General features: G+C 42.3%; 1 protein-coding gene across 1 annotated transcript in view; it reads right to left on the bottom strand.

Annotated features, from left to right (window-relative positions):
• Nucleotides 1-6,548: 6,548 nt before the first annotated feature.
• Nucleotides 6,549-24,450, bottom strand: part of shisa8b (shisa family member 8b) — a 30,127-nt gene continuing 12,225 nt past the window's right edge. The window contains exons 3-4 of the mRNA XM_076298793.1: nt 9,177-9,296; nt 6,549-7,057 (exon numbers count right to left, since the gene is read on the bottom strand). Of these exons, the coding sequence (XP_076154908.1) occupies nt 6,549-7,057; nt 9,177-9,296 (629 nt within the window). The remainder of the gene's footprint in view (nt 7,058-9,176; nt 9,297-24,450) is intronic.

Below are 24,450 nucleotides of genomic sequence, written 5' to 3'. Positions count from 1 at the left end.
GACGCGACGCGACGCCAGTGTTGAGACGTGTACTCGCAAGCAAGCAGACGTTAAACACACATCCACAAACTGTGCACATATGCTGTGAAAGCCCCTGCTGGAAATCGGCTGCAGATGCAAAAAAAAGAAAAAAAAGAAAAAAGAAAGAAAACCCAATCGAGGAGACCCTCTCCTTCTCCCTGGCGTCCGTTCCACTGATGGCATAAGCACTGAGTATTTCTCCTCCACTCCCACGGCTCCACCCCACCTGCTGCACCACCTGTATCCAAAGACTCCAAAGACAGTCCCACGGTCCCTCCTCTCTCGTCTCTCCACCCTAAGCTACTCCTCACATTGCAGTGCTCAGAAAGCAGTACACTCTAGCCATGCGTAGGCTTTCTGTCAGGCAGAAAACCCTGTGAGTAGTTTCAACATATCTGTGGTAGGAGTTAGGCTGCTGCGGCAGATCTAAGATGAATTGGCAAAGAAGAGAGGAAATTTCACAAATGTAATACCAAAGGCAGTGTCACTTTTCAATGAGCATAGTGTGTGTTTTTTTTAAAAATAGCAAAATCTATACCATCTATGCTGATTTTCCAGACATCAACACACCAATAGTTGTTGTCATCTAGCTACCTTTCTTGGTTAAATTGCTGAACACTGCAACTGAGCCTGGTAGCCTGCAGTTGTGTAGTTGGACATAAAGAACATGTCCGCCTGGTCCCAGTAAATGAAATCTCATGGTCAGCGCTGCATGGCTTCTCCATAAAAGACAGGGGTCATCACCGTCAGCTATTTTCCCTTTTTATTGCTGGTAATTGGTCAGGTCAGATGTGCCTTACAGTGTAAGGCATCACAGTACTGGACATAAAAACAGTCAGCCGGTGTTTTACAGTTTTGAGGTTGTGTACATTCTACAATTATATTTTAAATATCACCATGGTAACCGAGGTTGCCCTGTCACTCATGCGCTGGGTCCAAGTTGGGCTTCTGTCACTGTTGTACTGCTGTGCCCTTGTTCTTGTGTATTAGCACTGAGTTTATCCTTTCTCTGTTTCTCTTTCTTCCAATCTTTCTTTCTTTCTTTATTTCTTCCTTCCTTCCTTCCCTTCTTCCTCTATATTTCTATCTCTTTCTATCTCTTTGTCATTGACTATAATGTTGGTGGAATCTCTCAGTGTATCAGTTCTTCCAACTTTGCACTTAAGACTACCTGAACTGGTACCCTTGTATCGGGACGGGGCTTTCAAATACACACAGCCTCCTGGGAATTTGGTTTGGTGATGTTCATCAGATCACTATGCATTGCTATTATTTGGGGTATATATTATAAGTTGGGCTTTTTCTTTCTTCTCCCCTTGATTGTATAGTTTTAGCAGGTGGAGATTTGAGCTGGGCTTCCAGGTCAAAAATATTTGAACCTTGTAATTTTTTAAAAAGAATTAAAAAAAAATAAAAAATGACCAAATATGAAATGGGCGGTGATTTGTGTGTGTGTGTGTGTGCGTGTGTCTTGACTGTGTGTATGTGTTTGTTCATGCATTTGATGTATAATTGTTTTACAGTTAAATAATCAGGGCTGTGTAGGCTCATGTTGCTGTCAGCAGTACCTTTTTGATTTATTGCAAAGGGACATCTGTTTTCTGTGCAATTTTATTGCAAATTATAAATGGGGAAATTGTACTCCATGTTACTCCATCCAAGCGGAGAAAGACAACAGAGCCGATACAGAATGGTGTCTTGAAGTCATGAAGTGTCAGTTAACTGTAATAAGTTCACTTCCTGTTTATTTCCACATTTCTGGCCCCATGCTGCCTCTTTCAGTTTGGTTTAGTGGCTTTGTGTTCTGTTCTACTGGTGCTATACATAATTGAACAGATCTTACTCGACCTACAAGGTCAAGAGTTGTGTGTCTGTGTGTGTGTCTGTGTCCGTGTCCGTGTGTGTGTGTGTGTGTGTTCTCACTGATGGAAACGCCATGCCCAGCCTACCTTTTCAGTGCTGATGTATTTGTAATGTAATGCTGGGAACTTAATTGAGTTTACCAGAGTGGGTTTGTAGCCTAAAGGGAACACAAGCCAGGGAGTACTTTTGGGGGGTGGGGGATGTTTTCACTGGTAGTGAAGGTTAACATTTCACATACTTGCAAAATAGCCATGACTCTTCAACATAATTATTTGCATGAGCAGTGTGATGTACTGAGTAAAACATGGTTGACCTAGCTAAAAATATCCAGGCTTTAATCCACGTAAACAATTTACAATATGCAAGTGATGTCTTGACCTATGATATGATCAGTCAGGGCTGGCCACCAGGGGGAGCTGACGTCTTGGAAAATACTCCTGTAAAGTACACTACCTTCACTCTCCATCTTCCTGGTTTACACATCCTGACTCCAGCTCTGCTGTATCCTTGTCCTAGACCATCACATATACAAAGAATACATTGCTGACACTGTCAGGGAACATAAACTGTGCAGGAGGAAACCCAGCAATAATTGAAGAGCTCTTCTCCAAAATGCTATATCCAGCATTGTAATGCATTTTTGTATGTTATTTTTTTAATTTTGTTTTCCAATTACTTTCAGTAGAAATTTAATTGGGTTATTGTTATTTGATTTATCTTTACTCAATCAAAACACCAAAACTGCACTTTTATTGATATTACCTGAAATACACAATTAAATAACATGACTTATTAATGTTTTCGAAAAATGGAAATGTAGCATTTTGGAAAATAGCTCTTCAATTAGTCTTTCTTAACTTGACAGCTGATAATTGAGTAAATAGTGATTAACTGGATAATATTTAGACCAACAATAGAGAAAAGGGTTCGTAAAATATGCATTTTTTAATTCTCAAAAGAGTTTCTAGAAACAGATTTACAACAACTTTGTCCAATATACAAACAAGGTATATAGTAACAGGAAGTTTATTTTTTGCTCAACATATTTAAATATTTTTTTCACGCACGGATTGCTTTTGGTTATACAGAGACAAGCACAATTATGCTCTCAAATTTTACGGAATCATCAAGCATTCTATTAAACTGTGCAAATACTGTATTTACATGACACTGCCACAGGCGCCAGGATGACGACTGAATAAAAAGGAACAAACATCTTTATAGAAAGCTCAACATGGTTGTTTCATAGTCAGTGAACTGGACACTGGTCTTTGTGCTCGTATTGCTTTTTTGCCCCGTCACGAGTCCAAATTACACAAATAAAACCAGTTTTTATTTTTAAATACCCCCCTTCAGCACCTATAATCACTTAGTCATAGCAAGCGAAACGTAAGGACAGCATCCACTCCTTGTCCCCGTATCGATCGAACATTCACTTCACATGCTATGATGTCACCTAAACAATCATTTCACCTCAAGCTGATTGCAGTTTATAATAATAACATAAAAGTGTAAAATTAATTTGTTTCAAAAGCCCTTCTTTGAACATGATTCAGCATCATCGCATAAGGAAGAGACTGTCATTTGTAGACAAACAGCTCATCTGCTACCGTATATGCATACTGTAAATATTTTGAGGTTCATTCCAGGTTTCTTAGCTTGTGGTCTATTGTGACAAATGTGTTGGGAAGTTGAACACTGAAATTCACATTATCATTACAAGGATAAATATAACATGTCCTTTGAGAGTAGTCAAGACATTGAAAACCACAACAGTTACAGTGGGTTGTCTTTGGGTGAGAAATATGCACAGTCTCCAGGAAAAAGAAGCACTGGAAAAGGTACATACACCCTTGAAAGAGCAACATATCAAAATATATATATCAGATATATCAGAGCAGTTCAGGTAAAGAAACTAAACTCTGTGAAAGCAGGCCACGACTCCAAACATGTGCTTTTCTCTCTAAACTACTGAACTGCATACAACTAATCACAAACCCTTTTGGCATCTCAAACTGAACTTATCGCCAGTTGAACACTGTGCTACATGTACAAGCTGTGCCTTCTGTAATGATCTTTCACATTACACTATATTATTGCACACAGAGGTGTTGGCTTTAACTTAACTCCAATAACCTGCAATTCAGCTGTCTTGAATGTACCGCTTTAATTCTGTAGGTTTCTATGCTGATGTGAAAACATCTACAGAGAGACTATATCACCCTGACAAAATAAAATGGTAGTATTGCCTTTGTCTTTGAAACACATTGATGATATCTCGTTGTCTGTCTTATAAAAACAGGCCTGTGCAAGACACGCTGGATAACTAATGCATATGCAGTCAGTATGGAATACCCAAAAAGACATGGTTATGGTTATAAGATGCTGGAGCCTTTGAGTCTTTCCTCAGGCTGGTGATCAAACGGAGTTGAAAGACATGGTGATCAGCATGCATGTCTATACCACACAACAGGATTTCCCTTTCTCCTTGAAATGGGTTGTGGTCAGAATCTGTGTATATGAAACAAAGCAATCCACCCAAAGATGTATTGTGACACATCACAACTCATTATTAAAACAGTGTTAAAGATTGGAGAGTCTGTGCTAAAGTTTATAACCCTGCATCGGAAGTGCATTGTGGATATCTGAAGGCAGGGGCGCTGCTAATTTGGGCCCTATGACAGACAATAATTCTGGGCCACCCCAATAATATATAGTATTATTAGGGGGGCTCTCTGAGGCGGTGCCCCTGTCTGAAGGCAGTGAGCTTAGAGAGGGACAGAAATGTGTGAATTATAAAATGTAAATTCAATTACACAAGTTTAATCACTTCCCATCAAGACGACTTCACAATGCCTATTTGTCTTGATAGGTGCTTCATAAACTTATTCTGTTGCTGACAATTAGACTTAAATACCATTAAGAGTACTGATGAACAGATTTATAAAGGTAATACCAATAACTGCAGTAAGATTCATAAAAGCTTGCACTTTCATTCTGTTCTCATGTTCATCAAATTAAAATACAGTTAAGAGTATACAGTAAACTTGCTTTGGATGGTTCCACCTATCTACTGCTCCAGCACTTAGGATGCAATGACTGAATGTGACCAGACCCAAGTCAGCTGTGCTGTGAAGAAAACTAAAAGCCACGACTGCTATCTTTGTCACTCATTTCCCATATCCATGTTCCCAGGCTGGGTGAGCTGAACCAATATCCTTGCAGCATTCTTCCAGAGTCCCCTCCATGCATTCATTTAGTAGACACTTTTATCCAAAGCAACTTACATATGTCACTTATATAATATTACAAGGGAAATTATCCCCGGAGCAACTCAGGGTTAAGTGCCTTGCTCAAGGGCACAACAGTGGAAGCCAGGTATTGAACCTACACCTTTATGCTCTACTTTTATCTTTATCCTGCAGTTCAATATTGCCAACACTGATTTGCCAACACTTTATTTATACAGTCTATGGCCAACTCAGACAAGGAAGTTATAAGCTCCTAGCTTTGTGGCTTACTAAACTTTTTAGGTAAGTAGTGATGTTTAGCCTGCAGTCCTAGCTTGCCTGCCTCAGTAACATGTGAAAGTTTGCAAGACAGGAGATTGAAACACCACATGCTTTCAGGTGCACAGCCCTGTGCTTACACGAAACATACCAAATACTCTGACTAGGAAGACATTACAGTTGCTTTCTTGATGACATGCCCAAGACAGTACATAAAAACAGGGGTTGATGGTCAGTAGTGTCCAGTTGTCTCTGATGATTCATGGTGAATGATGATTCTTTGTGAGCTCTGCTTTTGCTCAGTTGTATTTCCCACTGAGTCTGCTGCACTGTCCCAGTCATGTTAGTGCACATGTCCTCCTGGAAGAAACACCTCCTATTCAGATGTTCAGTGGCCTTCCTGACACCCCTTTCATTGACAGTTCCTCACAATAAACAAACAAAATAACAAACAAATAAATAAATATAAATAAATATAAATGAATGAATGAATAAATAAATAAATACATAGATCCACAGACATTTCTGTTCCAAAGGACCACTGCTCCAAAAGGGACAAAACAGGTCCTCAATGCCTTGCTCACAGACCAGCAGCAGCCTCACTCAGAGACCACTTGGATATGAGCAGACAGTCTTGAGAAGATTACCAACGCCACCTCACTCTCTTTCTCCAGACAGTGAATAAAAGACAAGAGTATTTTTAAATTAATTATCTTCTTTTTTCGGGGGGAGGCCATCACCAAATGTGAGTGTGTTGGGTCTGATTGAAGCTGATGTGATGGTGGCGTCATGCTCATTCAGTTAGTGTGGCCCCCGGGGGGAAACTGCTTAACGTGGTGCCAGACGACCTGAAAACGCACCTCACCACTGTGAAGAGGGAGGAGGGTGCAGTGCCTGTTGGTGCAGAGCGAGAGATGGAGGGAGAGAGAGATGGAGGGAGAGCTCGAGGGAAAAGAAAGAAATGTCCTTAAGGGGAATGACGCACAGTGGACAGGACAGCCAAGAGGGCGAAACAAGCGAAAAGCAAGTCCCTTGTTATATGCTCATCCATTTTGTAACTGCCGTTGAGTTCCACTGAAGAGCTTACTCTGTTGACTCCAACAACTTCTCCACAGTGTCCACTCCCGTCCACACGCTCACTCTCCTCCACTCTTCTCAGACGGTGACCTCTGTCTTGCTGTTGGTGGTGTAGCCCTTGTACTTGGGTTGGTACTGGTGGTGGGACAGGTGGCTCCCGTAGCTGACCGAATGGGGGAAGAGCTCGTGCAAGGCCTCTATGCTGTACTGCCTCCTGCTGGCGTAGGTCTGCCGGCGCGCCGACTGCGCCGGGTGCGCCGAGTGTGCCGGGTATGACGGGTGGCCCGGGTGCGAGGTCTGCCGGTGCACGTGGCCCCGGCCCGACGAGTCCCATGCCCGGAAGGCCGAGCTGGCCAGCAGGGGGTGGGTGGTGGTCTTGGGCATGCGTGCCCGCTCCAGGTGGGGCGGGGGGATGGCAATGGAGAGCGGGGCGTGGAAGTCGTGGTGGTGGCCCGGGGGCACACGGTGGAGGTAGGACTTGTCCTTGAAGTGCATGGGGATGGGCTGGAAGGCTATGGGCTGCGTCTGGTACTGCGCGAAGTCCATGAGCGGGTAGCTTTTGTAGTAGCTGCGGTTGGCAGTGTCAGCTGCAGAGAAGAGAAGAGAAGAGAAGAGATGAGTGGATAACACAGAATGTGTGTTCCCTTGTTCTGTATGTGTTGCATGAGCTACTGGATACCAACATTTACCTCAGAATGAATAAAGTATCTATCTTTCTATCTATCTACCTATCCATCTAAAGAAGAGAAGAGAAGGAACAAAGATGACTGGTACGTGAGGTGAATAAAAGGAGAGAGAGAGAGAGATGATGAATGTATCTTGTTTATGTTCATGTCCTGTTTCAAGGAGCACAACTGGCTATTTTTAGGCTTGTTTTGGCCCGTATGTCAGCTTGCATGAAAGTGACACATAAATGACTACATGTGCCTGCAGGTCCTGAGACAACATGAAGTGTTCTAAAATTCTCCAAAATAGTCAGCAGAAAAACCACCCCATAAATAAAGAGTCAATTTTCAATATTTTTCATTTCCTTAATTCATCCATTTAAAGCTTAATCACATACTTAAGACTAGTTTCATCTTTTAAAACCAACAGCCCATTTATTTGGGCTTTTTCTTTCTCTTCCTCCTTCAGCGACAGCCTGAATGTAAGCACGGCTGATTGGTTTCGCTGTAAGACACATCATAACTCTCGGTCCCCCTCGTCCAAATTTAGCGGAGATATTAAAACAGCCAAGAGTGAATTTGGAGGTGCTTTGTTCATGGAAAGAAGGGAGAGAGAGAGAGAGAGAGAGAGAGAGAGAGAGAGAGAGAGAAAGATCCATCCAGTTATCCTGGGCTGAGGAGGGTCCCTGTTGAACCACTGTGGATGAACAGAGTGTGTGGAGGAAGGCATTATACATAAGACCGCCGAGTCCCCTACGATTAATGGAGGGAAAGAGAGACTTTTTGCACAATGACAACCAATGCCTTCAGCCTAACCAGAAGCTTTCACACACACACACACACACACACACATACACACACACACACACACACACACACACACACACACACACACACACACACACACATACACTCTCTCTCTCTCTCTATTTTATACTGCCTCTCCCCCTCTCTCTCCCCCTCTCTCTCTCTCTCTAACACACACACACACACACACACACACACACACACACACACACACACACATAAAGTTACCTTGCTTTGTTCTGTATTTTACGTAAAGCTTCTCTCATTTTCATGTTATTAAGTAACTCATTGTGATGTCTTCCTGCCTTGCTTGATGACTCAGACAGGCTATGTGTGTGTGTGTGTGTGTGTGAGAGAGAGAGAGAGCGAGAGAGAGAGAGAGAGAGAGAGACACACACACACACACACAGAGGGGGTCTATGTATCACTGTTTCAGGCTCAATTTGTAGGAGAGACTCTTTCACCACCAAAAATTCTCCAGACAAATAGGTTAAAATGAAGGTGAATGAATGAATCAACTAATTTAGGTTCCCCAACAATGTATGTCACATGCTGTAAAACAAGGACAAGATGGCCCCTGGCCACATTCAACTGGTGTCCTACTGTTGTCTCTTTCTATAAAAGCCTCAGAGCTCCTATATCGGGTATTATCAGACAGTCCTCTTTCATTCATTAAACGCTGAACGCCGCGAGGGGAGACTGGATTTGATGAAGGTTCAGGAACCTTGAGCTTGCTGGAAAGGTTACATTGTCAGTCTGAATTAGCGTCAGCAAGGTCTGGCACAGTGCAAATTCCATGGCTTGGCTCTGTGCTGCAGATGACAGTCTTCTGTGCTTCCTTGCTTGGGGCATTTGTATAACCATATGCCTCTCCTGCTTAGTGGCTCCAGACATGGCACAGACAATGCTGACTTCACAGACAAACAACACAGTTATTCATCTACCATGTCCACCTTATCCTACTGCTAATTCTTTCAGCATTGTTGATAATACATAATATATACAGCATAAAATTGCATTAAAAAGATGCCCTTGAGATGATCTTATGAATATGATGATTTATGATTTAAGTGCGTGTGCGTGTGTGTGTGTGTGTGTGTGTGTGTGTGTGCGTGTGTGTGTGTGTGTGTGTGTGTGTGTGTGTGTGTGTGTGTGTGCGTGTGTGTGTGTGTGTGTGTGTGTGTGTGTGTGCGTGTGTGTGTGTATGTGTGTGTAAACAGGAGGGTGGTCTTACCCACTGCCTTCAGGGAGGTGTACTTGTTGAGGCCGGGCATGCTGAGGTTGCTCTGGTGATGTGGGAGGCCCATGGTGTGTCCAAACGGAGTATACGCAGAGCTGTTAAGGTGGTGTTGCTCTGTGAGAGACAGGGACCAAAGACAGAGGTTATGGGATTGGAGAGAGAGAGAAAGGGAGATAGAGAGAGAACTTGAATTTTACAAACTCTTTATTACAATAGTTATACATTGTTAAAACCACAACCAACAACAAAGAAAAAGGAAACAAGGAAACATTGATAATTTGTGCAAGAAAGAGCATATTTGGTTAATACTGTTTTTGTAATAGAATACCTCTGTTCTCAGTAGCCAGGGTTAACTACACAGGCATCGACTGGCATTCTTAAAATTGGACCCAAACTATGGCAGAATAGTGCCAGTGCGGGCAGATGAGGGTTCACTTTACTACACGGAGAATACTCAGATTTGTGGTGGTGGTAGTCAGGGCGGTAGTCATATTCACTAGTGTCCTGCAGGCCTATTCACTTTGAAATTGTAATCAACCTCACACTTGAGTCTCCTAAGATATGATTAAAGTTATTTCAGTATCCTGCAAGCTGGTGTCTAGCTGTGCTCATGCAGTTCCACACAGTAATCTCTTCCAAAATCATAACAAGGGCCATGGGTGGCCATACAAAACTGTACTCAGTCCCCGAACCCTAACATCAGGATGGAGCTGCCCATCATATCTGCCAAGTGCCAACATTTTCCCTGGCTTTCTTCCGTATTTCAAGGTCATCTCCTGAGGCCCTCCCGTTTTATTATTTCTCCCGGATAACTCCTGGAAATCCAGACCCGGTAATCTAGAAAGATTAAAGGGGTTAAAAAATTAATTTTTTAACTCAAGGGGAGGTGGAAAATGAGCGTAATTCCCCAATTGGTGGAATATTCCTTTAAGGGTCTGGCCTCAAGTAATGAAAATGGCCCAACTCAAAGGGCGACACCAGGCATGCATTTGAAAATATCACTGCACGCAATTGGATAACACTACAACCAATGTTTACTGATTGATTCCGGACTTCGACGCAATTGGATAACACTAGCCTATGACCAATGTTTACTGACTGATTCTGGACTTCAAGGATTGGTGCAGCTCTGTTTCATGGGCATAGCTAATGAGCATCATACTCATTGCCAGAGTAACTCACTGAGCAAATTCAAATTGTGCTCTCGTGAGGATTCCCAGGGTAGATAACTCCCCTAATTTGCATGACCATCAAACTTTATTAAAATCACGATCCATTAGTTTTGTCTATTTGTCTGACATTTCTCAGGTTGCCAGATTGTGTATGAAATACATCCTACAGTACACATATAAATCACTCACTTATTTCAACCCTTTTGTCATAAAACCTGGCAACCCAAAACCCAAGTCGGGGAGCGGAGCGTGTCTGCACTGCCCTGCTTCCAGTCACAAGCACGCGCTAGTTGAATGCACAAGAACTAGCTGTTATCAAATTGTTAGGGAAGAAATATAGTGATTGATGATTTCACATCACATAAACTGTTACTGAGTGTTGTTGATACTCAAAAGGCTACTCGTGTCCTCGGAAGGAACTGAATCTGACGGCAGCTCAAGTTTTTTTTGGAGGTACAGGCTACCAGACAGCAGGTGGATTGTAGCCTATGTAGACTGGCATGCAGCACAGGCCTACCGCTTTTGGTAAAAGGTAAAAGCAACGACCGAAATGCACAGTTGCAATTGGAATGGAGACTGGTAGAAAGTATGAAACATGTCAAATATGCGAACAAGAAGAATCAAGAAGTAGCCTAAGCTTTACAGATAAAAAAAAAGCTGGTTAGGCTAATATATTTGCACGGGTTAGTGGTGGGCAAACCCAACCCACCACCACACACTCCCCATCTCCTCTTCAGCTTGTAGCCTACTGCATAGCTATCTTCTTAGGTGAGTGTTATCTACTGAACTGAACCCATTAACCACATCAACCTTGACGACACTGTATTTGATTATGTGATGCGTATAGGCCTATCTACAGTTCAGTTTCTGCAGTATTCTTCAGTGAATCACAAAATGGGGAACTGTACTACATGTAGCATCAAGAAATATCCGACCCACTGAAATGATTTTGCCTCAAGCAAACTTCTAGGCTTTCATCACCTAATTTCCTGAAATGCCAGATCTGTGTGGCAGTAAGAGTAATTTATTTCTCACCATGGTTAGCAGTGTTGGGCAAGTTACTTCAAAATCGTAATGTACTGTCATTTCAAAGTCATTTGTTACATTATAATATTACTGTCTCTGAATTGTAAGGCATTACACTACTATTGCATTACTTTTAAGTTACTTTCACCAAAATATCTAGAAATATGGATTTGCCATTCTAAATGCAGTTTATTATGCTTAATGCAGCTTGTTCTTCCAATGGAGGGAGATGTGGTATAGCATAATGACTGAGCTAGGCTTAAGGCTAACAACAGTAGAATGCAATATAGTCAGGGGGAAAACTTGCAAAAACTAGTTGAACCCCTTAAAAAAAATAGTATTTGAGGTTTTTGCATTTTTGGCATCCTTAGGGCATGTAGTCAACATTTCTTGATGATAACATCAAATTTAGGCGGTGGCAAATTTTTTATTGGCATATTTCCAAAATGGCCGCCGCTGGAGACGCTGAAAAAACCAAAAAAAATGATATTTCAGGGTCTAATAGATCAATTTTGATGGTTTTGATATCAAACTAGGTTTTCTGGGGTGGTTAGTTAATTTATGAGGTAACTGAAAAGGTCAGAGGTTAGGTTCATATTTTAATTGTCAGGGTGATGGTCAATTTGGGTCCAAAATCCAATAAAAAGCCATTATAGTAGAGGTGGGTAAGATTTGTATGCACTTAATTTAGCGGAGAATATCTCAACTGTTATAGACTAATATGACCCCACTGAACAACATGGGATGTGTGCCAAAATCTCTACCCGGGACGAAAGTCCTGAAAATGACCACAACAGATGACACTATTATCACACTACAGGTGAATGGGACTTTTTTCCCCCTTTATAGATATCCCCATACATACGTCTTTGTGTGCCTATTATACCACATAACAATTGTTCTGGCTCATCTGCAACTCAGGAGTGAAAAGATCAATATTACCACTTCATGATATCTGCATAGCGCTCACACATTGTCTCCCAGCACCACATGTGCTGACTGGGTGTGATACAATCAGCAAAATTTTAACCAAACTTGCAGCTCTGAACACTGTCCACAAACCAGACAACTCTTTTCTGGTTCTCAATGTCAACTGTCCACAGCTAACAGAGTGCAACACAAATGGCAAAAAACATTCTTGGTCAAATGTCTCAAACCATCAACGGACATGGAGACATTTGACGACCTGCGCATTGCTGCGTTCAATAGTAATGCCCTTAAGATGGACTTTGAGAGGGCCGCTTGCACCTCAACTAATGCAAGAAAACATATACAAAGAGCCTATTCAACAGCAGCTTTGGGTCCAAACACCATTTACAGACACACCACCTTGATCTTAAGTGCAGATGCTTATGGTTTTGTAAGAAAAGGGAGTTTATTAGTCCCTGAGATTGTAATATCAAAACCTGAAGGTTTACCAGATCCCTGCTCGTGTGGCAAGTGTGCACACAAGAATGGGTGTCCCTGTCGGGTAGCTGGTATCCGTTGTTGCAAGTACTGCAAATGCATCACCATCCCCATACCTAGACTCTGTTGTGAAAGTTTAATCAACATTTTACAGATATGAAGTTATAATAATACAAATTATCATAGGAAATCATCAAAATCACTGTTACCAGTTAAAAACTCCATAAATCTCCCCAAACATTCTCCGGTACGGTATACACACACAACCACACACACATATCCATGAGTTTGCACACTTACACCCATGCATACTCATGTATACGTACTGATGCACACTCATGCAAGTTTCATGCAAAGAATCACTTGTAAGCTAACTTAGAATAACAACGTCTACAACAAACAACATTTGATACAGAAAAGCTGAAAAATGAGACCATGAGTTTGATAAAAAAAAAAAAAACTGATTACCTTTATTGAGGCAATAGGACAGGCCTATGTACTGTATGTACAGATCCATGTTGCCTGTCTAAAAAAGTGTATTACTGTCACAGGTGCTACTAGTGAAGGGAATCGTGTAATTTTAGGAACGGTTCATATAGATTTTTGCAACTGGTGATTTTTTTCCTGCTAGGACCCCACTGAATACAAAACAACCTGTTTCCATATTTTTTCTTCATTTTCAGTGCCAAAATTCAAGATGGCGGACAATATGCAGAAAAATAATATAAAGGCTTAAAGTGGTCAACTTTTTTGATAAATATACCCTAATAAGGTAGACAAGTGAGATACAGACTATTTTCAAAAGATGTATTGTATCATTTGCCAAGAAATTTGGAGAAAAAAATGGAATGAAGAATTCAACAAAACATTGTCATTGTCACTCAAGTATTTATCCTCACTCTCACTATCTTTTTAATATTGGTGCACATCTCCTCAGAGCCTTCACACCTGCAAAGTTGTGTGAATGGTAAGTTGTTACTCTTGCAAGAACACCTTCTACTGCATTGGCTGGTAAGACAACAGCACTTCACAAGCTCCACAACAGCCTCTGGTGCTGGTGGAAGTTTTGACAGAACAGGAGCCCATTACCCATCAATAATTTGCCTCCATCCCAGTGATAGTGAGTCAAGAATCTTTTAAGTTGAGATATAGTCCTCTGTCATCTAAAATAAAATGGTAATTATCTAACATATGGTAATTTATCGGATTTTTACTCAAAATGACCTTGCCGCTGACCTTAAGAATGTAACTCTGACCTTGAAATGACCTTTATTTGACCTCTGGCCTTTTCAGTTACCTCATAAATGAACTAACCACCCCAGAAAACCTATAGTTTGATATCAAAACCATCAAAATTGATCTATTAGACTATGAAATATGATTTTTTTGGTTTTCAGCGTCTCCAGCGGCGGCCATTTTGGAAATATGCCAATAAAAAATTTGCCACCGCCTAAATTTGATGTTATCATCAAGAAATGTTGACTACATGCCCTAAGGATGCCAAAAATGCAAAAACCTCAAATACAATTTTTTTTAAGGGGTTCAACTACATTTCCTCCTGACTAATAGGCGCAGTGCTCATGATGCAATACAAGGAACAATCATAGTCAGATTTTTGTGATTCAATTGTGATAGAAATACTGTAACTTTAAGGCCTAGGCCTACTCATTAAAATCAATAGAGAGCCTACTATATTGTAAATCAAAGCTTAAAGGAACCGTATGTAAGATTGTGGCTAAAACTGGTACTACAATCACTTTGGTAGCCTAGAAATCTAGACGCACCCTAGCGGCAGCTGCCAGGGCTAGTCTAGCAACTCTCCGTTGGCTTGTGAGCTGGAAAAATTAAACTTCTATCAGGCCAATCAAATCGTTAGGCGGGCTTAACATAATGATTGATGGCAGAGTTGCAGCGGTTTGGCTTGAATTCCCTGCTACTTGAAAACAAAGAAGATGGATCTTGCTGTTGGTGAACAGCTTGACACGAGTTAAGCTTTTTTTAAGTTGGCAAAAGTTAGAACTAGCCAACTAGCTCCGCTGGTGGGAAAACGCATGGGACTCGTTTTAGCACTGTCCTATTGCCTGCAGAGGGAATTTGAAAGACAACCGATTATCCCGCACCTCGGACTGAGCACTGCGAACGGTGAGTGCCCAGACCCTACATTTTAATGTGGGTCTGGCTCGTCAGGCTAGTAGAGCGGTGTATCCCCTTCCCCTCCCCTCTGACTGGCAGTGTTGGCAACCGGATGCCGAAACACTACTGAGTTTGTGATTAGTAAATAGGTGGGGGTGGCGCATTAGGCCAAAACACAAAAAGACAACATCATCATCAGTTGAGGGCTGCAACTTCACTTTTTAAATGACAATATCCTGGCCAGACTACTGTTGTCAGTGATATAAGTATTTGAAATGAACATGATTTCTTAATGTCTAGTGACATATCAGGGCAATTTTATGATTAATTGAAATACATTTTTTACATACGGTTCCTTTAATAAAGACATGTCAGGATGGTGGCCTGCTGGCCATTTCGGTGCCCTAAGTGAGTGGCTTTGAGTGAGTGACATTTAAATGATAACTCAAACACCTAAAGTAAAATAAAAGGCCTATTATTTACAGACCATTAATTTCTGAAGAAATGCTGTTTTACTTATAAATGGTGCACTGTCACTTTAAGAGCAGTGATCTTTACGTTGTCATAATGCCCTTTTGCCAGCTCTTGTTTACAAGCCTTATTTGTTTGAGTTACATTGATAGCACAATATTAACAATAATATGCACAATGTTAAGTTGTTTTAAGCAGCCTTCATTGCTTTGGAAATGGAAGTATGCAATAATATGTTGCTTCATACCAGGTATCAAACTTGCATGTAACATCGTGTTAGTGCATTTTGACATTGTAAACATTATTGAGGAAAAGTGAAACGCAGTTTGCAGTAAAGCTACTATTCATTGGTTACATTTGGGTGCCCCCTCTGTCCTTTGGTGCCCAACGCAAAGTGCGTGATGCACGTGCGGTGGGAGCGGTGGCACTGCCAGGCTACACAATCTTTTTCTGCATTTCTATCCCTTTATTCTCTTTAATTCAAGTTCACAGCACAAAGCTGAGATGCACAACAGCATAGATTGTGTTTTATCAAGAATCAAAAAAATTAGCGTGGCACTACTTTAGATGTTTCATTAATTTACTTGTGCTATTTCGCGAGGCATAGAAAGATCTTTCGGTTTCACACACAAAGTGCACTAACTATTATGTTCTTCATAGCCTTGTCTCTGACAAGCTGAAAATAATGAGCGTAGGCTTATGTCCATCCCGCAAATAGAGTCCGCCTGCGAGTCTGCTGCAGCCACAGTCATCTTCAACCAGTATCAGGAGATAACGTTCTACTATTTTGTGCGGATTTTTTCTCCTCTGTTGTTCTCGCGTGGTGTTTGCAAATATGTATCAAAACAAAACACCACTTAATTTCGGGTTAAATGCATTGTAACGCGCGTTACTGAAGTTTGTACCGAGTAAAATATGACCCAATTTTTTTCTGTAATGCCTTACATTACCACGTTACCGCAAACAGCAATATATTACAGTAATTACATTACTTTTGTAACGCGTTACACCCAACACTGATGGTTAGACCCACACACACACACACTCATCTGTGCATAAATTTGCACTGCAGGAACATGTGAGCCATTTCTTCATCTAATCAGCTTAGAGAAGCCCTGCTGCATGGGGAGAGCGAGTGGCTGCTAAAAGGGAGACTGAGAGGAGGCTGGACTCTAAATCTGTCTGGATGAAGGCGCTTCACTTGGCGCTTCACTGATACCTTCACCTCTCCTAAATGGCAGTATGGCACTGGTCCTCATCAGAACTTCCCTTAGGCAGTCTAAAAAAGCACTACTTTTCCTCACCTGTCACTTTTCTTGTCATGTCCTTCTCTCTTGGACTTCTTTATCACAGACTTTCTCTGGGACTTTGTCTATCTTAACTGAGAGTTTGTTCCTCTATATGTTGGACCAGCCGTCCTCCCAGCTTCCATCCTTACTACCTTATATTCATTCCTGTCGTCCTTACTCTCTGTCTGTTCCCCCTTCTTTCTGTCTTCCTAGCGTTCTGGTGAGAGCTAGCTGGAGGATTGAGGGGTTGGGTCGATGTGTCTCAGGGTGCTGTCACTCCCGCGTGTGATGAAACAGGAGCAGCGAAGCAGTCGTTTGAAGCTCAACCACTGAATATCGCCACGACATCCAGCATCCAGGCAAGCCTACGCTCAAAGCAACAAACACATACACCCTTTCTCTTTCTCTCTTTCTCTCTCTCTCTCTCTCTCTCTCTCTCTCTCTCTCTCTCTCTCTCTCACACTCAGACAGACCCAGCACACACAGATACACACACAGACACACACATACACACAGACATACACACACACATTAACAAGTGGGGCTCCCAGAGCGGAAATCACAGTCCCTGTTGTTGAATATATTGGCAGACCAGTTGGGAGAGACCTGCCCATGTACAAACGGATGTGTTGTACAGTGCTGTATCAGTACATCCAGGTTTTTGAACAAGTGTGCTTTTTATCTCATAGCCAGACTTGGTGTGTTGGTGATCAGTTAGTCAAAGTGCTCTGTACAGCTTTAAAGGTAGCAACCTACACAATAGCAACCTACACAACAGAAGCAGAGTGCAGCAAAATATGTATTGTTTCCCAATACACAACAGCACAAGATACCAATATTTTTAAACCTATGTGGAAAGAAAGTCATAGAATTGTGGTGCACTGGTGAGCACTGGTAAAAATCATAAATGGTTATTGGCAGCCTACTTATTGGAGCACAAGCCTAATGTACCAAAGAAAACAGAGGGGAAAGGAAAATAACAACCTGATGGATGACTAAAATCTGGGAATTCTGTTGTCTAAATGGCCTACTTGCTGCTGGGTTTTGTCGGCCCTACATTCGGCAGTACAGCTCAGAGGGCATGGGCGCTGCCCCTCCCCCGCCCAAATGTCCTAATTCCTCCTTTATGGCTGTGGGTGACAGAATGATGAGGGCAGTGGCACTCGCCGGTGCATTTAGAGGAGGTGGCGCTTTGTTTTTAGTGTGTTGGTTCCCAGGACCATCAGGGACGTCTCATTTAGCACGTCCGCTTAAGCTGCCATGAGGGAGGGCTGTCTGGGTAGCCTTTCCTCTCGAGGTCAGCTTGAGTCAGGTGCAATGGAAGGGGGACATCACTTGGACAAGGTTTTTTTCAGGACTTGCTCATTTCTCAAAGAGGTATTTTATGATTTTGGTTAAAAAAAGCTGAAGTCAATAAACATATGAGTGCTTTCACATCTACAGTAGCTTTGGAGCAATTGAATCAGAATGTGGAGCGTTACCCAAAGATCGTTTGGGTATGAGTGAATACAGCAATCAAACTCTGAGACCGCCTAGAGGAGGTGCATTATGTTTGGAACGTCTGTCAAAATCAAAGCAACAATCTGACGTGTGAGTTTTGTGAGTTTTGTTTAGCCTATCCATTTTGTTCCGCTCTAAATGTTGCTGTGTCAACATGAAACCAACCCAGGGAAAACTGCTACATTTCTATTGATTTAGCCTACAAAATAGGTACTAGAACACCCTTGGTCTAAAATTAGAGCAATTACTATTCAATTAAGGGACTCTAATATGGTGTATAATGGAATTAAAACAGCAGGAAGCAGTTCAAGTTTATATATCAGGATCAGGAATGTGAGATCCTGTTAAACCCTGTTGTTCAGTCGTTTATCAGCTCTGCATGTCAATTCAATTCAATCCAACTCAATTTCAGTGCTTTACAGAGCCCGTAGCCTATCAGCAAATCATTACAACATTACAAAATCCTCTTTCAAGCTGAAAAATACAACTTCCATGTCATAATACTACATGCAGTAAAAGTAGCCTTATATTAAGGTCCTTGTAAAAAATTAGAGGTGATACCTCAATTTCAGGTAAACGGAAAAAGGAAATTTGTGCCCAAACCATTGTGCCCTATTTCTGACTTGGACTGCAGCCATTCTAAACTCTACTGTTATAAGGAGGGCGCCCGCAAAAATTCCTGAACAGCGGGGAGCCCTTGGGTGGCCCAAACGGTATTGACATTGGAAGTTACAACACGGCACAGTTTTTAAAAAATCACCCAACGTCTGATGTTGAACCAATTTCAGGATCTTGTTTTGTTCCTATGTAAGCCTATGTTCTAGCCTACTGGGTGGACCTCTAGCGTGTTGTCTGTGACATCGCTGCATTTCAGGGTTGGTGAACTAACAATCGTTTACTGCTCTTTCTTCTACCGCACCGTCAGAAGTCCAGCGTTAAATGCTAATGAGGTTTAAAAGCGGAAACTAATGAGGGCATCTTGCAGGGCAGCCTCGCTTTCTCTCTCGCTGGGACCGGGTCTTTATTCATCTCCACTAAGTTCAATCAGGATGCCGCGTGCGTCAAATTAATCGTGTGTGATCTTGTCAGACAAAAGGAGCAGAAGAAAGAGAGGGAGAGAGGAAAATACAGAGAGAGGGGCAGAACAAGAGGAACATTATGTGGGAATTTTACCATATCAATTTCTTCATTAGATATTATTGAATGGATCTAAAAAGTCAAAGCCCACTTAAAGAGGTCCAAAGGGTAATGACGGCTTTTGATGCATTACGTAAAGGCCCTTTCAACACACACTGCACGGTGCAAGGCTCCGAACAAGAGGACCTGGATGATATATTCTACCAAGACACACGCTCAAACAATCTTACACAATGGCCTCAGCTAGTTGTGCCTGCGGCAAATCTGCCTGTCTGTATGGCAAAGTCTTGTTGGGCCTGGACAGTGCCGGTTCAGACCTCCATGGGGCCCTAAGCAAAATCCTGCTAAGGGGCCCTCCTACCTGAACTCTGAGGGCCAAAATGTAACCACTTTTTTTACAGTCACATCTGACACCAGTGCTCCAAATACAATCAGCCTGCCCCATTTGGGATGTCTACGGAAGTTACCGAATATAGTGTTTTTCCCCATAAAATACTAGGAGAAAGAAAAATAATTGTGTGTGAATCACCTTCACAGTTATAAATGTCCAGTTTTAGGGTCTGGGCTGCTTGCTTTCGATGCTTGCTACAGTATACACATATTATGAACAAAATTACAAAAAACAGCAAAATTACAAACTGTTGTTCAGTTATACTACAGTAGGTTATAGTGCAGTAGTCTAGTAATTTCATGTCCAAAATACTGCATTTCTGCAGTAAAGTACAGTACTATGGAGTACAATGCAGTTTTTTGGTTTCCAAAATACTACATTTCCTGCATAAGAACTGCAATTTGGGGGGCAGCGGTGGCCTACTGGTTAGCGCTTCGGACTTGTAACCAGAGGGTTACCGACCAGTAGGCACGGCTGAAGTGCCCTTGAGCAAGGCACCTAACCCCTCACTGCTCCCCGAGAGCCGCTGTTGTTGCAGGCAGGTGTGCGTATAGGGAGAACCGGCCCTGGGCCTGGAGAATGGTGAGAGCAGACAGGGATATCTCCTTGAATGTGGGTGTGTGTGTGTGTGTGTGTGATTGGTTAAGCTTCTTTATCAAGTAGTTTGGCTATACCAATATATTCAAATGTGTTGACGGTCATATTCAAATTTGCAGTGGTTTCTTATTTTGAATATGATCGTCAACTCATTTGAATGTCACTCAGCAACCGTAGGATGACATCAGAAAAATGTGCAGTGGTCTTTTAAACTTTTTCAGAGCTGTATATTAAAAGGATGATAGGGTGCATAATGATCTTGTGGCCAATTGATATTACTGCTATACTAAAGTATTCTAAATAGTGCACATTAGTGTTCAATTAGTCTTAGTAGAATATTCAACCCAAACCTCTTAAAATAACCATTATACCTACAAGTTCCCAGTTTAGGCTTCTATTCATCTTACTGTTATGATTGACACACAAATTCAGAATGTTAGAAATACAAAATAGTGAACATTTTTTCGTAACCTACAAAGACCGCAAAATTAACATAGGAGCGTTCCCATGATTTATTGATTTTTTGGAATATCATGGATTTTGGAAAGTCTATTCCAGACATGGAAAGTCAGGGAATTTTATAATTTTTGGGGCAAAGTCATGGAATATCAGGGAATTTTATTGTAGCAGTTTAAAATGTACTTACCAAAATACATTTATACAAATATTTCCACTGAGAATTTGTGTATATCTGGTTATTAGCTTTACTGCTTGCTTGACATTTATTCATCTCCCACTCTAAAAAAGTAAAAGATTATTATATATAAACACTACGCAGCTGCTCTGAAATTATTGGTTGGTATATTGTACCATTCATTATATAGTAAGTCATGACTTAGAGTGGGAATCCTGATACATATGTCAAATACATGTATGAGTGTGATGCAACTGTTAAAACTATCATGGAGCACAGCTGGCAGCAGATTGAATAAGCTCCCTGTTTGGGACATAGGGACGTGGTGGAGAATGTCTCGACCCAAGTCGGACATGTGCTGTGTAACGGTTGTACGGCACCACAAATATTCCATCCCATAATACCACCTGCTCCCACCACCACAGACTCTTTGTGTGCGCTAAAAGCCCTGGAAGGAATGACAGTCCCACTATACAAAGCTTTAGCATAAGTGCATACACATCTCTGCGTGTGTGCGTGTGTGTGTGTGTATGTGAGTACGTGAGTGAGTGATTGAATGTAGCGTCACATAAAACAAGCTTTAAAGAGCCGGAGGGACAGTGATAAGGGAAAAAAAACCTGCAAAGTGAGACTCTGTGGTTGGAAAGCACTTGTGTGTGTCTATGTGTGTACTGAGCACGGCTTTCTGTGTGGCTGTCACGCCACCCAGTCTGAGCTGGATGAATGACTACACACACACACACACACACACACACACACACACACACACACTGTGCCTTGACATTATCCTCTCTCCATGAATCTCTCTGTGGCCAAGACTCAGTGCCTTCCTTTTCAAAGCATAACCTGAGAAACACACAGACAGCTTAAGATCACATTATAATCTTAGTTACACATTGACTGCCACTGTAAACAAATCCCTAGTCCTCTGCCATCCATCGCCCCTTAAATCCCCAACCTGCTATCACAGTTCACCCTGACAGCCTGTTTAGCATGCTTCTCCAAAATAACACACTCTAATGGACATGCTGCATGAGTTAGTCATTGTGCACAAGAAGGGGACTTTTCTAGGATCTAACATACTATGGTACCACACAGGGAATACATACAAAGAGTTTATGTCTGTAGGGAGAAGGATGGGGTTGGGAAGAAAGGAAGTATTGGAAGAAGAAGGAACTGAGATTGGGATAGAAGGCATGGAGAGAGGGAACACTTGGGGGAAATGGAAACAGAGTTAGGATAAAATGGGGGCACGTTGAAATGAAATGAAAGAAGGGTGACAGGAAGAGAGGTAGAGCATAATCTCAGGGCTAAAAAAAGGAATCAGGTTTTTTTGATCATTTTGTTCTCCTCATTGGTGCTGAGAGGATCTGATGTTTCAGTTTTTGGTTCAATCCTCTCAGTCTCCCCCTCCATTCACAAATGCCCCCTCTGCAGTAAGGCATTCAGGTTTGCCATCCATCCATCCCTCCCTCCATCCTTCTCTCCATCCATCCCTCCATCGCTCCACACGCACATACAGGCCACCACAGAGCAACTCCGTCTCTCCGCACACAACGGCGGCGCCACCCCCAGCGCTCCAGTAATCTAGCGGCCGCTCGCTCAGCCACATAAATAATACTATCTCTCCTCCTGAGCACAAAGACCGCATGGAGAGGAACCAGAGCTAATCCCCAAATACAAACACATTTCTAAAGCCGGCAATGCATCGGGGAGAAAGAGGCGAGCCGTAGTCGCATGCTCGCTGTGACTCAAAGGGACGTCAACCGCTCTGAACTCCTGTCTCGTCAGAGACACATTTGCTGACAGTTTATCCACAGGCATGAATGCCTATAAACGGTGATAAACACAATTTGAATTATTGGTGACCTGTGAGTATTAAGAAGAATAACAATGTTCCACCCAATTTACTTTCTGCACCTCTCTCTCCATCTCTCTCTCTCTTGTTTTCTCTCTGTAGCTCTTCATTCCTCTCTCGCACGGTATGGGCCATGCTTGCTCATGTGTGAGTCTCTGCTCGCCGGCAAACTCACACGCTTGCATCTTAAGCCACGCTGAACTCCAATCGATACCGTGCTTCAGAACTTTTCCACTGACATTCCCCCACTCATCATGCATATACGGTACAGTCCTGTTCCAAAAGGCCCCCACCCCCCAACACACACACACACACACACACACACACACACACACACTTCACAGTGCTCCTTCCATGAAGCCCTTCAGATTGCAGTGGATCCGGACTAATAGAAAATCCCAACCTGACAGTTTTCCCTCTTTTACGTATATCCACAACTTTATTAGGGCATACAATGCAGTCATCTGAGGATTATAAACTAATTCTGTACATCGCACGGACATCATAGCTTATGAACGTATAGATGCTAAGTAGCTGCTACAAGCTAGGATCATATGGAAACTGAATATGCATGAGGCACAGAGGAAGCGCTGGCTGGCTGAATGTGGTGTCAGATCCTGGCTGCTTATCAGCATGGAGGGAGCCACAGCATTTCCCCCACAGGATAGATCACAGAGGACTGCGTCTTCCTCATACAGCCCCGCGCATACATACACACACACACACACACACACACATGCATCACCACATCCCTTCACACAGTCAGAGGCCTCTCTGTGAGGCGTAGTAAATCCGCGTCTCCCATGGTGCGGCTGTATGGCGGACTAATATTCCCGGCATCTTGCCTCCTGCGTTCCCTTTCTCCGGCGGATCAAAGGCTGAGTGGATTCCATGTTGTTTGAAGTGTGGCGAAACACGAGGCACCTGGAGAAAGCCAGCTCCTCCGTACGCTCCTCCTCAACACATGTGCATGTGCACACACACACACGCACACACACACATTACATGTACAAGCAAACAAACACAGACACACACAAACATATGGACAGGAGCACATACATGAGCATGTAAAGGTAAATTGCTGAACATACACTCACACAAGTACACACTCACTCTTTCTGTTAGTGTATGAATGTGCCGAGACATAAAACACACAAACACATAAAATGCACTTATGCACTATACACAAATACATAAATACACATGTTTATTGTATAGGCACACTTCAAAAACACACACACACTCACATATACACACACTTACATGCACACAAGAGTATCATGCAACCAGCTGAGTATCTCAATCTACTTTCACGTAAGAACTGAGTCAATCCCTCCTCTTAACACCAGGACTGTTTTAAAAGAATATGAAGATATGTACAGTTTCTTGTGCTTAAAGCCCTAAAGTACTCACAGAGTCTAACTTAAATCTCTCATAAGAGAGAAAAAAAGAATGTGGGATTTGTAAGCTCGCTGCAGTCTGTGCTTATCAGCTCAAATCCCCCCGCCGACTGCCGTTCCAGAAAGTTCTTTGCCAGGACGCTCCGAAATCACTGAGTGCTATGGCCTTAGTGACCTCAGTGCCACAAGAAAGTACGGATAAGCCTCTCTTTCACTGAACATTTAGTCATGTGCTCCGTCTCTGTCTGTTTTT

This window comes from Alosa pseudoharengus, unplaced genomic scaffold (genome assembly GCF_046254945.1).
Source record: "Alosa pseudoharengus isolate Yale_2024_CS ecotype anadromous, Long Island Sound unplaced genomic scaffold, YU_APseudo_1.1 YU_APseudo_1.1_scf_21, whole genome shotgun sequence".
Classification (NCBI taxonomy): Eukaryota; Metazoa; Chordata; class Actinopteri; order Clupeiformes; family Clupeidae; genus Alosa; species Alosa pseudoharengus.
This window is presented reverse-complemented; position numbering and strand designations above follow the sequence as displayed.